General features: G+C 43.1%; 1 protein-coding gene across 3 annotated transcripts in view; it reads right to left on the bottom strand.

Annotated features, from left to right (window-relative positions):
* The window catches only part of PHTF1 (putative homeodomain transcription factor 1), a 516605-nt gene that overhangs the window by 281920 nt on the left and 218392 nt on the right, over positions 1-16293 (bottom strand). For all 3 annotated transcript variants that reach the window (XM_086923323.1, XM_086923324.1, XM_086923325.1), the window contains one exon: positions 10822-10957. In XM_086923323.1, the coding sequence (XP_086779449.1) occupies positions 10822-10957 (136 nt within the window). The remainder of the gene's footprint in view (positions 1-10821; positions 10958-16293) is intronic.

Below are 16293 nucleotides of genomic sequence, written 5' to 3'. Positions count from 1 at the left end.
TGCAGACATAAACTCATGCTTTTCAACCTGCACATACAAAGTAACATTAGACACACATTTTAACTTCCATTGGTTCAGTTACTCTAAAGGCCTGCTGAAACACAGATCTACCACTCACTCTCCATGATGTGCTATTCCAGTAGCTTTGTGGCAAGTAAAAGTGCACTTAGAGCACAGTGTAGTCGGACAGAAAAGCAGGGGTGAGTTTATAAACAGGAAGACCTGCCTCAAAGCCTATCCTAGATTCTGAAAAGGCTGGATATTCAATCCTATCACAAGCAGGGACAGGCTTGAGATCCCACCCCTGTGATTATCATCGGATTTCAGATGGTCATAGGGATGTACTAATGACCTCCCTGACAGAATCGCTTATGCCCTGTGCTGCTAAAAGGCATGCGCAGTATGCCTCCTAAATTACATGGATTGGGTCTGTATGAGGAGACATAGCTGAATTACACCCCTCACACATGCAAAAACCAAACATCAAGACAGGTTTAGCCCTCAGACCCCGTTCCTCATGTCAAATCGCCCGCAAAACAACATGACTTGTGTACACCTCCTACTCCACTTGAATGAAAACATGATCAGACAAGATCTTGTTTCCATACAACATGGATCACGCAAACAGAGAAATACAATTCAATTCAAAAATTCTTTATTTCGGCCACTGGAGGCCATAAAAGAGCAGTAATAAATACATAATACAGAGGGAATAATTATTAAATTCAGTGCATAGACACCATAGAATTCATTACATACATAGAAAACGCATTTACAGTATAAAAAGGATCAAGGTGTTTTATGCTTAACATTCAATATCTACTAGTTGACGCCTCTTTGTCCACATGGCTATAAATACTTAGAAAGTGCAAATACGATAAGACTTGAAGTATCTGTCTTTAAAATTCTAAAATCATGTGAACAGATTCTAACACCCAAGTTTCTGCAAAGTGATACAAGCCAATACTTCCTGGACTTAGTATAGGCGGGGCAGAAGAAGAGGACATGGAGTTCGTCCTCTACATCACTAATGCAACCCGGACAAGACTTGTTTGTAGCATTGGACCATTTGCTTGTGAAAGCTTTAATTGGTAAGGTGCCATATCGCCATTGAATAAAAAGTTTCCTCGCTAAAATTGGGAAAACGACATCCATAAAATCCTCGAACAAATAAGAATTTTTGAAAGCTAAAAAAGAATCGGTCAGAGAGCCAGCATTAGGGGTGCAGAGATAAAAGTTCAGTTTCTTTTCCTTGTAGATCCTGGTAAGGGACTTACGTGATACCTCAAGACAGATTATCCCACATTATAGGCAGACCTAAGCTTAAAAATTCCCGCTTTATAAACGCCAACCAGGGAATTCTAGCTGCACCATTGAGAGTTAGGATCTGCTTCAGCTCTTGCCTGTAATGGAGCAGATCTGTTGTTACCCATATCCGGCGCCAAAACCTTAGCGGTTTCAGAGCTAACTCATCTTCAATAGAAGTCAGTCCCAGGTCTAGCCTAAGGGGAAGGAGCGGGGTACTTTGGGGGAGATTCAGCAAATGTCTAATAAATTTTGATTCAATCTTGGCAATCTCGGCCCCGTGAGAGTGTCCCCACAGCTCTCCGCCATTGAGAGCTGCAGCCCTTGCTTGAGTCTTGTAGATCTCTAGGGCAGGGCTCACAGGCTTAAGAGTTGATGTGTTTGAGATTTTGGAGATGCCACCCACCAACAGTGATAGTTTAAGTTGGGATTTTACTTGTTGAGGTCACAAGGAAAGATTTGCATGGTGTGTGACCCCTAGATATTGAAATGTAGTGACCCTTTCCAACCTCACACTGCCCAGAGTCGGATTAGAACGTGTAGATGCCGAAGGATTAAATATCATGAATTTTGTTTTATCGGCATTTATCTCAAGACCGCGGCTTCGACAGAAGTCCCCAAAACCATTAAAAATTCGTTGAATCCCCATTGGGGATTTGGAAAGCAGGAGGGTATCATCGGCGAACATAATTGCTGGAACCCTCCTGCCAGCCAACCTCGGTGCGTCGTTGTGGGGCCATTATCCAGATGGTAGATTACACCATTTACATAGAGGCAAAACAGGGTCGGGGCCAAAACACAACCCTGCCTCACCCCTCTGTCAACCGGAAACCTTGATGAGAATGCCCCATTCCTCCCGCATCTGACCTGGGCAAAATTACCCTCATACAATCTCATTAGTACATCCAGAATTCCGGGCGGAACGCCCAGATCCTGGAGGACCCCCCACAATTTTCCCCGTGGCACTAGATCGAAAGCGGACCGGAGGTCCACAAACACCATGTAGAGGCTGCCACCCTCAATCTTAGCTGTTTTCCAATACAGGAGAATCAGGCGAAAGATCTGATCCATGGTGGATGTGTTCCTCTGGAACCCTGCCTAAAGCGGACTTAGTACTTCATGGTCCTCCATCCATGCCAGTAGATGGTCGAGGACAAGCCGCACAGTTTTTGGGGGGACGTCGATAAGACTAATAGGCCTGTAGTTGGCTGGGAGCAGAGGTGAACCCTTCTTATAAATTGGCACTATCTCCGCTCCCAGCCAAGTGGAAGGAACCTCCATACCCCTCAAGATTGCATTAAAAACGATGAGCAGGTAGGGGGCCCAGATCCCTGGTTGATGCCTAAATAGGTCCCCAGGGAGTTTATCAAGTCCCGGGGCCTTACCCACTGCAAGTTTTCCTATTGCGTGGGACACCTCCCCCATTGTGAACTCTAAAACCTCATGCTCAATATTTAAAAGTAAAGGTGCCGCTGTATTATCCTCCGCAGGTTCAACTGAGTATAAGGCTTTAAAATGAGATTCCCAGACGGAGGCATCAATGTTGGGCTCTATTGCTGATTTTGGTTCCCCCGAGCCTATATTTACTAGTGACCAGAATCTGCGGGTGTCCCTGGTTTCCAGAGCAGTGGTTAAGTTAGACCACCTATTCAAATCCCACTCGCTGCTTGCATGAGCCATTACTTTTTATAATGCAGTCTGAGTTCACGAATTCCAGTTTTATTTGTCCCAGACTTGACTGCCTCAATCAGCTCGGACTTTAGCTTTCTGCAGGCTGGGTTGTACCAGGATGAAACTAATGTTCTCTTTTTCCTGTTTGGACCCTGGGGATTAAAAACCTCTTGTAGGCAGGAAACCAAATCCAAGTGGACGTGCCGCAGATCCATATTAAAATCTGGGGATATTGGCTGGGCAATCAAGTTGTCTACCTGCAGGAGTCGAGGGAGAACCAAATTGTACAGTTTAGCCAGTTCATCCTGGGAATCTGCTATTTTACCCCACTTTACCCTGCGGCTGTTATTTTAAAGTATCAGCCCTTCGCCTGGGTCAGCCAGTCCTGAGGTCGAAATTTCCTTCAGTCCTGGGAAAACCATCTCCAGGCAGAGGGCATTGTGGTCGCTATCGACCGTGGGGATTACTCTAAAGTCAATAACCTTAGACCACATCCTAGTTTCCACCATGATGTAGTTAAGGCGGGATTCATGGCCCCTCTTGTTATAGGTACACATCGATGGAGTGTCAGAGGTTGTGCGCCCATTGCAGGCCCTCAAGGAATTATTTAAAATGATCTGAATCGCCAGGGGGGGACCAGGACTTTGGGCGTGGGGATTGGCTTGAGGATTGGAATGGTGGAATGGCCCAGTAGTCATCCTCGCTCATAAGAGCACCCTCACTCGTTCCTAATAAGGGCTCGAAGTGACAAATTACATCTCCTGCTACCAAGAGAAAAAATCATTCGGCAGAATGCTCAGAAAAAGGGATAGGTCATCAATAGTGACCGATTCGGATGCCGGACTTTCGGGGGGTGAATAAACATTCACTATGGCTAGGTTAAAAGAGTTTGGCCACTTCAGGAGTATACAATGGATGTCTTCAGAGTGAGTGGCCGTAGTCTCTGCCGTGCAAACCAAATGAGTAGCTACCCAGGCAGCAAGGCCGCCTGACGGTCGACCTTTCGCTCCCCACCTAGCAGGGACATGGAATGTGGCGAAACCCGCTCTGGAGAGTTCATTCCTGGCCCAGGTCTCTTGAAAAAGGCAAACATCCTATTGGTCCACCAAGGATCCCCACTCTACGTAGTTTAAATTGTGCGAAAGACCCGCCACATTCCAGGATAAAAGTTTCAGCGTCTTCAGTTGTAACAGAGGGTTTGGGAAGACCACACTGGCCAATGGCAGTTCAACGCCAGTGGCTGCTTGAGGAGGGAGAGCCATGCGTGGAAGAGCTGTACTCACCAAACCATCAATAGCCACATCCATGTTAGATCTATGGGTATGGGGATCCGGAGTATTGCTGGATAGACTAGGTGGACCGCCACTATACAGCTTCGCCACTCTGGTAGATTCGGTATGGTACCTTAGTTGGCTGTTGCGGGCAATATCCAGCTTGCTGTTCTGTAGTCAGTTCACCCTTTCCAGACTGCTAAACCTGTTGAGAGTAATTGGATAGCTCTGGGCGATTGGTTGCCCCTGCCTACCCCTATCTCGCCCCGCCCCCCCCCCTTCGGTGCGATACTATGGTCCAATCACTTGCACACTCTGCAGGATGTGTCAAAGGATAGAAAAATGACAAGGGGTGGGATTGGATAGTTGTTCCAGTACTGTTAAAGTTCCAGTTACAAATGTGCTCCACAGTGCGGGTATCCCTAAAGTTAACCAGGACGCAGTCACCAGTAATAGTTTTGGGGCTGCGTCCCACCCAGGAGAGCCTACGTACCATCAAAATGTCACTGGTGATATAAGAGGGTAGTGGTCTGTTGTTGTTAAGCCAGTGCTTCACTTTGTTTTTTAAAGACGCAAACGATTCCTGGCCAGGGTTGCTTATTTCAGGGATGCCTGTTAGTACTACCAGATAGGGGCTGGTTTCAGAGGCTAGATCAATTGTAGAAGCCCCCTGAGCTACTGCTGCACCTAACGTCTGGCCACTATCTTTTGATTTTGCTGCAGTGATGGAAGCGATCCTGCTCGAATTAACAGAAAGTCGGGGCCGAGCATCGGTAGGAAACAGTATAGAGGGTTTAGTGGCATTTGGAATAGATGGAACCACACAAGGGAGAGAATTATCTGTTACAGAGCCATCACACACTAGAATCGCTTAGCATTACCCAGTCCCGAGCTGCAAGGCTTTGTCTTATCCATAATGCCCCTTGTAAAATGTTCCAGCTGGACAAGCAGAGAAATACTCAGTGCAGTGAGTATGCATGGGGCCTGTGTGCCAGGGCTCACATCGGGTTGGAGGTCACCACCCAAATAGTCCCTGTTCACAAGCTGCTGCTGGATTGAGGATTTCTCTTTTCTTTGATGTTCTAAACTTCTTAAGGTCATTCTATTGTTTCATCAGCCATTTAATAATGCACTGTCTGGGCATGCTTTGCTCCAAATATCTCTTGTACTGAGATCATCAGTCCTTAGATTATAAATGTGCATATTTAGGCAGAGTGTTTCATTAGTGACTTGTCAGGCACTACCAGCCCACCTGTGGCATTACATCTTGATTGAATACACTTACTAAATGTATAGTTGTACACAAAATACTTTGTGCACAAAGTTTTATGAGTAGAATCAAAAGCAGCAATGCAAAAAAGAATAGGAAAATGAGCAACCTCAGTATCACTTCAGATAATGTTTCGGCCTCTAAAGGCAGTGCCAATCACACTGGGGCTAAATATAAACGTATTTTTTTTAACTCTCCATCACCTTTGGAATTATACTCCAGTGCTTTGTTAGATAAAAGTCTAAATAAATGTGTGGGGCTACAACTCTTCATCCAAAACATTAGCAAATAGATGGCACTGGTTTGCATGGAGAAGTGCACTGTGGATACTGAACACAGAATAAATGAAGTACCAAAGTGACCAAAGTAGAAGTTGAGGTTTCATCTCTACAGAAACATGCTGAGGAGATTGAAAATAGAAAGAGATACAACAAATTGTGACTCTAGCAGAAGGTAACCTTCTGAAAATGTTTACCTCTTCATTAGTTAATCTTGCAGCATTGAAATCAATCAACCTAAACAAAAAAAAACTCAAGCAATAACCAATGAAGACCTAGAGGCGGCGTCATATTATTTTGGGAATATACTTTAGGATGTTGTTCTCTAGGCTGCTACATTTAAGAAAGCTACCATGGTCTGGAAATGAGCTATCTTTTTCCTATGACCCTAGCAGAACTACAGCAAATGGCCAAAGAAATCTAGAAATTAGACCTACTTTGAAGCAAAAAATTATTATATACGCATTGTTCACCCATCCTTCTTCGAAGTAACTCACAAAGAGAAAATGCTCTCGACTTAAGAACCTGTAAAACTCAAGGACTACGTTAGAAAAGATAAATGATAGGAAATTGATATTTCAATACTTGCTCTAGTCACCTCGAGAGAACCGATACACAGTGCCAAATGTTATATTTTGTGTTGTTCTTATTCATCCACTTCCTGACTTCACATTGTCAACATGTCTGACTAATATGTTTATGTATGCTCTCAGTCAATCAGTATAACTTTTATTTTGGTTAAAAACTATTAAAAGTATGCATTAAAAATGCATTTCATACTTTACTTTCCTTAAAACAATAAAATACATACATGACATGGATAAATATTACAGTAATCATCAGTAATATAGAGTACTTGATACTTTGGAATTAATTGATGGGGATTTGGTTCTCCATTACAATTTAATACATTTCATTAACCTTAAAACTCTTTTGATGTCTTCTAAACCCCAGTCTTTTACACAGTGGGCGGATCCATTACTTCCTCATCTTATCATAAACCATGCAAAAGAACAAGTTGTGTGCAATATCTTCGGTGTGGCATGAAGTGCATTAGGTGCAAGAAATATCATCAAGTATCTTCCATTGTACTAAAGGCCCTGATTTAAAAGATTTCCTATCCAATATTCATACATAGGATTCTCAACAGATGGGGTGGGAAAATGTCTAGGAAGCCCCTGAAGCATGGGGCTGGTTTAATATCAAGACATTTTTTGTCAGCCTGCATAAGTTTTGATTGCTATCGAGGTCATTTAGAACATGTTCTAGTATAGTCATTTTAAATGCTTCTTTGAACTTTGCATCAGGGGTTGTGGCTCTGTCTAATATGAGGAAAGGTGAAGCTTGATAAGCAATTTCTGGACATGCCTAAACCAAGAAAAAGTTATGTCCTGTTGAGTTCAGATAGCTCAATGGCACCCTCTCCCTATTATGTCAAATCCTGCATCATCCACAGTGTAATCCAGTAGAGCACTGGCCACAGGATTGCAATGAGCTCTATCTGTGTGATGTTTAGGTCATGGTACATGGGCACGAGGGGCGTCGCTGTTGGTAAAACTAGTATCTTTCTCATGAATGTATTCTTTTCCACTGTGAGATGTTTAACATTGCTTGAACCCCACAACTCAGATCCATGGAGTGCAGTTGCCTGTGCATTGTGTTTGTAGATCTCTAGGTCCTCCGTGATCATTTTGGCGGTAGATGCATTATATTTGTTAAGAACTGCCCTTGAACTGTGTGTTAGCACCATTCTCTGATGTTTTTTTGTGGGTTCCATGACAATATAGAGTTGAGTGTTATACCTAAATAAGTTAGTTACGTGTTCTAGATTTTGTTAACCAGCTGTGGTGTGCCTTATAAAGTAATAACAGTAATAACCGCCTAATTAGCAGCATCTCTCCTACAAATATTCTACTCTCTGATGCTACTGACACCACAAGATCTCATTCAACAGATCAGATTGATGGAGCAGACGGAGCGGACGGAGGGGGAGAGGATGGTCCCAATAATGATACCGATAACGGTATAAATCAGGATGATATGGCTGGGAGTGATAATGTCATAAATACAGCAATAGAGCCAGCAATAGCCACAGCAATAGTCACAGCTACAACTGCTGCTCATGAGGGTCTTATCAGCCAGGAATCAGAGGATCTCGCTAAATACGTAGAGACTCAGAGAATCAACTAGTAACATCTCAGTCCAAAACTCAATCGCTCAGACTCCAACAGAGTCAGCGCCAGATTCAGAACAACGTGACCTGGGACTCGCCGCTCAGCACAAAGAATGGATGCAATACCCTAATGGGGCGAAGGCCCAGAAAAATTTGAATTTTAATACGCCAAAAAAGCTTAAAGGAGGCATAGGGTGCGGACGAGGGGTAAAACAACAAGTAACCAAGGCAATGGGGTGTGTAAAGGATGCAACTGTCAATGCTTCTAAGGCAGGGACTAGGATCAGTCCTCTTCGCAAGTGGGTGTCGTCTAAGGGAGAGGTCAAAACCGTTATCTCCAGACTTTCAAACGCCAATCAATCTGTGGCCTCCCCGACTAAAACATCAGTGGAAACACAGTAAGAAGAGCTCCTTGCTAAGATGTCCGCTGGAAGTCTGCATTCAGTCTGCATCTAATAAAAAACGCTATAAACGCTTGTTTCTAAGATGTCCTACGAAGCGCACACAAACACAACACACACCCTCACCTCCTGTTTTATACCGTTACTTCCAGGGTAGTAATAATTGTTTGGTCGTGTGGGATGGTACAGAGGAGCCCCTCGGACGAAGTATCACTACCGAGCTAGTGCACCAGTGCCTCAGATGGAGCTCTGAGGGCACGGGAACACTCAGCTACCCCTGCAGAGCCATGATTTCCTGGCCAAAAAGGGCAGGCTCTGCAGGAGGCTAGGCTCCACCAGGAAAAACCGACCGCGTAAGTACCTTTCTGGCTCCCTGCGGTCTCCATCCCCAGAATCACTCCCTTCAGACACCACCTTCAATCTGCTGCATCCTGTGCTTTCTCTACTTCACTCAGCAGCCTAACCTAGACATTACTACGCATGTCAAATTTGGTGCATGTACATGCCCTTACCAACCATGCTTTTACAACAATAATTTTGTGGAAAAGGTATGTGTGGTAAAGGGATATGCGCTGTAAAAATGTTTGTTGTGAATGCCTGGGTTTAAATGACCCATGCGTTATATTGACAGCATACTAAAGGCATGCGTGGCAATTGCATGCATGGTTACGTCATACAACCTCTAATTCTATGTCAGGACTGGAGGCGAAGATTATACTTTCTTTTCTTCGCATTATTTTAACAGCAGCCATATGTAAACATTAACCAAACTACAAATCCCATGCACAATTGGGAAATAAAAGTTCATTACAGGTCATCCAAGCAGGGAACATATGGCCCCATTATAGTCCCTTGTCTACATAATCCCCTCTTTTTCTTTGCTGCTCCTCGCAGCCGTCTTTTAAGTGCCAGGCCTGTGGGCTATCCTTTCTATTATGTTGCAGTTGTGACTTTTTCGCCGCCTTTGTGAGCGTTTTGCATTCTATTACCTTTCAAGTTTATTCTTTCCATGGAAGCGCAATTGCTCTTATATGGCTGAGGCCCACGAGGGCATTTGCCTAGTTGAAATGTGTCAGGGCTGTGAAGCATGGTCCTCCGACCGTTAGGGGCGACTTCATGCCTCTTTGGAGGCTGTTCTCTTTGAAGAGCACCGACCCGCTGCATAGCGATTTTCAGCACTAATGGCTGTCTGCCCATTGGGATGCACTTCGCCGACAGGTAACTTTTCTCCTACCCACAATCGTGCGAGAACTTGCACTCCAAGTCAGGATCTGCCTCGGAGGTCAACAACCTTGTTTACTTCAGTGCATGTCAAATGTTTGTAAAGACTGCACGCTAGCCCTCTACAGGGCATTGTTCATAATCCAGTGAAAATGTATTGTTTCATTGTGGATCAAATGTGTTGTACATGAATTTGTCCCTAGGATATACCACATGTTTATCTACTCTGCAGAGTCCCCTCTGCGCCAGGCAATCTGGGTGCAGTTACCGAGCTCGGCACGAAAGCAGTCTCAGACGTGCAGCACATGTTCACGTGTAACCAGACAAATGCCCCTTTCCCTTGCTGCATCGCTTCTGCCATATAGTAAAACGCAGACACACACTGGCAGTAAACAAGTGCAGTCCATTTGCCATGTGATTACAGTAAGTGAGGCACTGTTGCGAGACTCACCCCCAGTCAATTCAATTCAAAAGCACAAAACCCAGTCTACAAAAACGCAAAAAATCCAGGTGTATTAAATGGGCAGAACAGATTTGCTGCAAAATCAGTTCTGCCCATTTAATACACCTGGATTTTTGATAAAGAATACACCACACATACTAATGATCTCAACAAAGACAAACCAGAGCACATCCCTCTAACACTAAAGCTAAGCAAACAAACTTAACTTTTAAGCTCTACCAGCCCACCTCCTGCTTGAAAAATATAAGGATGACACATAGTAGAAGGCATCAGAGAATAGACACACAAGGTTAAACCTAGTTCAGAAGTGTGTGCAACATGTGGACGAGACTGCACAACACAACAGGCCTCATTGAATCTGGTTGCAGGCACCCTTCTTTAGAGATGTGTTCATGCAACTTTGATAATTAACTATATTTATAGCTGAGAGACCACAATAAGACACACGTATCCATTACTTAACTAAATAAAAACTTAAAAAATTGCTGGTGCTCCTTATTCTTGTAGTTTATTCACATTGACCTCAGGTTATGATACATAGCTCTCTATTCTTCCAATTTATTTTGCCTGTTTCAGTTTACAAGAGACTAACAACAGATCTATCTGTTAAAGCTGTATATTATAATTAACTCGAACAAAGCATGTCTGTGAATGAGAACACCTATGTATGACACACTGAACAATGGGCACAACAGCTTCTAACATGTCGGGAAGAAGCAAATCCAACCGTTAGGGACTAGCAGGAAGTGTTAGGCCAAAATACCTTACCTCGTGTCTTTCTCCATCAGAAGGACTCTTTCCTTGGCTAGTCTCCTGGGGGTTTTCTTTATGGCCATTAATCACTGATGAGCTGAAGCCACTGCCATTTTCATGTGCTCCGTCAGGAGTGTTTTTCTTTTTCAATCTAGTACACAAAAATAAAAAGATGAAGAAGCAGGCACCCCCACAAAGTGCTCACATTTTTTCTGAAGGTTTGTTTAGGCAATTTACAGTTTGTTTTCTAGGATCCTGAAGACGGCTCATAAGGCTAGAAATCCATTAGGATGGTTCGGAAGTGCTGGGCGATAAAAACAGACTGCCATTTAGGCTAAACAAGTCTGGGGCAAAAGTGTGAAAAGTGAAGTTATCAAGGTCGTAGAAGAAACACGTTGCTGAAATGGGAAAACGCACTTTCAAAATCAATATGTCTGGTTTCCTCATTAATTGACATTTTTGGTTTTGTGGAAGGGCGACTACATGAATTCATATGTAAGTGCATGGGTAACATGAGTGAGTGACAATTGTATGGATAATTAATGGATGAGTGAGTGCAAAGGTGCATTGATAAATGGATGATTAAGTAAGTGTGTACATGGATGGCTGACACATAATGACTACCTACATGTACAAGGTAAGCTCTAGGGAACTACCGGAAGAAGTCTACCTACCAGCGCCTTATAATGTGGGTGAGCAATGATATATAGCCCCGATTTACTCCTCTATGTAGTGCTCCCCACTTAATTCATAAAAATGTATCATAGTCCAGAACCCAGCACCCACTCTGCTGACAATTAAACTTGCTAACATTACTGATACCTGCAGCTCGCGGGACTACAGTGGCTTAGCAGATAAAACAAGCAGGTAACTGCAAGCATGAACACACAAGATGTCACCCAGCAAAAAGGCTGACAATAATGCAGAACCAGTATATGGAAATTTGAACTAAAATTTGACTCATGCAAAACCAGGAAAGACTAATCAGAAATGAGCTGATAGTACCAGGAGACATGAAAGGCATCATTATCATGTTTCCCCCCCAAAGGCACACACCAAGGCTATGAAATGGTGGAAAACTCTCATTGGCACAGCACCTTCACTAACTATTGAGGACAATGAGGGGACCAGTCCATGCACCTCTACTTCAAATATCCCTGGAGCCTACAGAGGCTCTGACAAACCTGTATGTAGCACAAACATAACAAAGACTCCCACAGTATGATAATAAATACCTCATCTGCCTGCAGTAGCACCCCATCTCACCTGCTACAAAAACAACGTGTATAAAGTCCATCTACATTCTTTGAAAGAAAGCACTCAAGAAGAAGACAAGATGCACCTCACTCCAGACACCATATTATTAAACATATGGCAGATACATATGAACGTTATGTTATGTTATGTTAGACCGACTTGTATAGCGCAACAGCTGCCTCGGCAAATAGGCGTCCCAGCGCTTACTACAGGCAGACGGATGTATGTTATTACATCGCATTCTAATACCACGCATACAATTACAACGCGGGTATTACAACGTGATGACAATGACATTGCATGCCATTACATCGCATACTTTTACCACAAATATGCTTTTACCACGCATGCCATTACAACGCTTGTGAATCATCGATGTTGGACGTTAAAAAACTACAATTTAAAAGAAATAACCTTGAAAAAACAAATAAATATATTTTTTGAGATACATTTTAAGACTGAAAGAGTGGTCTATCAAGTTGAGAATGTGGTACTCAGCTTTGTTGTACTTAGAGTAAATAATTGAGCAGTATTGGCAATTGTTTTGTTGTTTACGAATGTGGCGTAGCCTTACTGCGCTTAAGCCAAACCCTTCCTTGTTCTAGACTATTGATAGCGGGCAGCCGCTCGCGAGGTTTGAACTAAATGCTTGAGTGCGTTATTTCCATTTTGTGAGTTGATCACTCGGGATCCACTCATAGGATTTATATCACCATCCGCGATATTTTTGCTTTGAATTTTCCATTTTGTGTGCTTGTTGTTTTGAATGAAAGTAACTGTCCATTGTATGAAAGTGGGTGTTTGGAAGAAACTTTGTTTAGGAGTTTTTTTGATATTATCTTTTTAGTATGAGTGAAGATCAAACTTTCGCTTACAGCGAAGACCATATAAAAAAATTACTGAGTGACCCTCCTTTGTTTGGCTCAGCCACACTCAGCAGTACTGCACAGACCAACAATGAATCAGAGAAATTGATTTGCTTAAAGAAAAAACAAATACGAACAGACTTGCATGGCCACTATCTTATCCAGCATTTAAGAGCAGGTACAATTTCATCAGGACTAATAGTAAAAAATATACTGGTAATTTTCACAGAGGACGCAATATATAAAAAAGGCTACAGCTTTATAGAAACCAAATGCAGCCGTGACCTCATGGTATTGACCACTGAAACAGCCCAGCGATTATCTAAGGAACAGCTAAAAGAAATCGAATCACTTGAGGCAGCTATAAAAACAAATCAATTCATTACAGACTCAAAATCTTTACTTGAAAAAATTGATAAAGAAATACTAGACTTCAAGGACTATACACTGACTCAAAAAGAAAACAATTTTGAGAGGGATAAGAATTTTTTTTCCATTGACAGAGCTTACCCTTACCTCCAACTTGACTTTTATTCTCGACCAGAAGCAAAAAGATTCCTTCCGGACAATCAGGGCAGATCGCGGAATAGATACATAACATTCTCGGACACATCGTCATCAGGTGGAAGCGATCCGGAAAGTAGCAATTACCGACAACCTTTTCAACGACGCGGAGGTTATCAACCTTTGGACTGGGTAGGAGTGTTCTGCTTAATTCAGATACTCTGTCCATCACCACCCCCTTTTCTGAATCGTTTTGTCCACCATAAGCGTGGAAGGGTATGCTCAGATGTGAGTCCCTTGCTCACTGCACCATCAGGATTCAAGCAAGCCGGGCCGAAGACGGCTGTAATGCCAGAAACCGGTCCCCGGAAGCTTTTTTCCTTTCCAGTAAAAGAATTGGCTTGGTCATTTGGTCTGCCCTGTTCCCATGATGCACTGGGCCAGGGACAGACTAATTTGCATGTAGCCAGGTTCTAAGCGTTATCAACCAAATTAACCGCAGAATTTCCAAACAAATTACCAACAAAACAATCCCCAACAACAACAACAGTCTTTTTTAGTGCGGGGCCAAACAAAGGCCAGAGGCAAAACGAGATACCAACAACCATGGTTAATGTCCACGAGGAGACAGAACTACAAGAATTAGAAAAATCATCTATTTACAATCTATCCACTAAGTCCCTCAAGGAAATTGAAAAGAGTGTCTTGGAAAAGGGGCTAAAATTTGTGCCTACTAAAACTACAGATTTTTGTGAGATTAAAACCAGAATTCATAGAATTCTGTCGAAAAATCAGATTATCTACCGGTAAGGAAATCATGTCACAACCAGAAACAACTGGATTAAGAAAAAAATCAAATTTCTGCCCTCCTGCATACAAAGTCCCAAAGGAAGTCGTAACATTTGAAAAACAATCTTATCTGCCATCTCTTTTCAAGAAAAGAGGAACAGAGGCTACATAAAACCAAATCTATCTAAAGGTCAAAGAGATGCATTATGTAGCTTGAAAAATGATGAAAACATCATAATAAAACAAGCCGACAAAGGCGGTTCCATTGTAGTCTGGGGAACCAATGAATATATCGAAGAGGCTACCCGTCAACTGATTGGCCAAGAGTGTTATCGGAAAATAAACTATGACCCCACTCAGGAACTTCAAAAAGAACTATTTTCTATATTGAACAAAGGGTTCTGTGAAGGCATTCTCGGTAAAAACGAATTTGAATACCTGCAGAACAAACATCCACGTACGCCACTCTTTTATGTACTTCCAAAAGTACATAAAAATTAAAGATCACCACCAGGGAGACCTATCATCTCCGGATGCGACTCACTTTTCGAGCCCATATCCAAATTCATAGATTTTGTCCTAATGCCATTTATGTCACAAGTAAAATCATTTCTCCAAGACACAACAGACTTTATAAACAAACTCCAAGGATTGCCATTTACTGACAACCAAGATCTACTAGTCAGCATGGACATAGTATCTCTTTATACTCAAATTCCTCAGGACCAAGCTTTGGAGGTGCTGGAACTCTATTTAGATCAGAGAGAACGTCCCATGAAGATACCAACCGAATTCATTTTAGAGCTAGCTCAAATGGCTTTAAGAAAGAATTATTTCAAGTTCAAAGACGATTTCTTCTTTCAAATAAAGGGAGTCGCAATGGGCTGTCATTTTGCTCCTGAGTTAGCCGTACTATTCATGAGTCAATACGAAGAAACTTTCATTTACGATAACAACCCGTACAAACAGTGGATTGGCGGTTGGGTCCATTTAATCGACGACATTTTCTTCACCTGGACAGGCAATGAAGAAGATCTCGTATACTTTCATGATTGGCTTAATAGCCGAACAAGAGTTATAAAATTTAGTGTTCAATCTTCAAAAACCAGACTAACTTTTTTGGACGTAGAAGTCCATTGCTCGAATGGAGAATTGGTCACAACCCTCTATAGCAGGGGTCTTCAAAGTGTGGGGCGCGACCCCCAGGGGGGCCGTGGAGTGATGGAAAGGGGGTCGCGCATTCCCTGTCAGACCTCTGCCCAGGCCCACAGAACTCAAGGGGATTCATCCCCCTCCTCCCCCATAGTGTTTCTAAGCTCGAGCTGCTGTGGGCTCTGCTGCGTCTGCAGTCTTATCTGAGTCGTTCACAGGTCATTAAAGATCATTTGCATGTTGTCGTCCAGGGCCGGCTTCAGGCGGAGGGTTTGCTTTTAAAAATATGCTTCTCTGTACATCCAATCCAGAGGATAGCAGTGGGCTGGCGAGAGACTGTGAATGAAACGAGCTCAACTCTAGCAGTATGTGTCAACTCTAGTAAAATGAGTTGTGTGTGTGGGGCAGCTGCGAGCACTGCAGAGAGCTGGAATGTGTCAACCTCCCATGAGTTCCTTGAGGGGGTAGGAGGGTCAGCTGAAAGCCAGGGGCGTAAGGCAAAATGGTAATCCCCTGCCTCCCCCCCCGCCCATCTTCCATATCTTACAGATATTCCTTGGCCTTTGGCTCAATGGGGGCCTTGTGAAGCGTTGGGCCCCCCTGCACTTACTGCATGATTGTATTGTTTGGCAATATATATATGGAGGGATCAAGCCAAATATCCAAATATGGTTTTCATTTGTACTGTGGCAGACATGCTAATAAATTCTCTTTGTGTGATGGAGGTCATAGGCGTACATATTCCTATATGGAACCTATGCAATGTGGATGGTCACGTATATCAGTAAGGGGCTGTAGAAAAAACGTTGCTGTGAATCGATTGTGGAGGCCTGATCAGTACAGGGGCTGGGATGATGTCGTCTGGCATCAAGGGATCTAGACCTGGCGGAACAGCTTAACGTGGCCTGTACACAGCTGG

This window comes from Lissotriton vulgaris, chromosome 5 (assembly GCF_964263255.1).
Source record: "Lissotriton vulgaris chromosome 5, aLisVul1.2, whole genome shotgun sequence".
Taxonomy (NCBI): Eukaryota; Metazoa; Chordata; class Amphibia; order Caudata; family Salamandridae; genus Lissotriton; species Lissotriton vulgaris.
The sequence above is the reverse complement of the archived record's forward strand: the minus strand, read 5'-3'. Positions and strand labels throughout refer to the sequence as shown.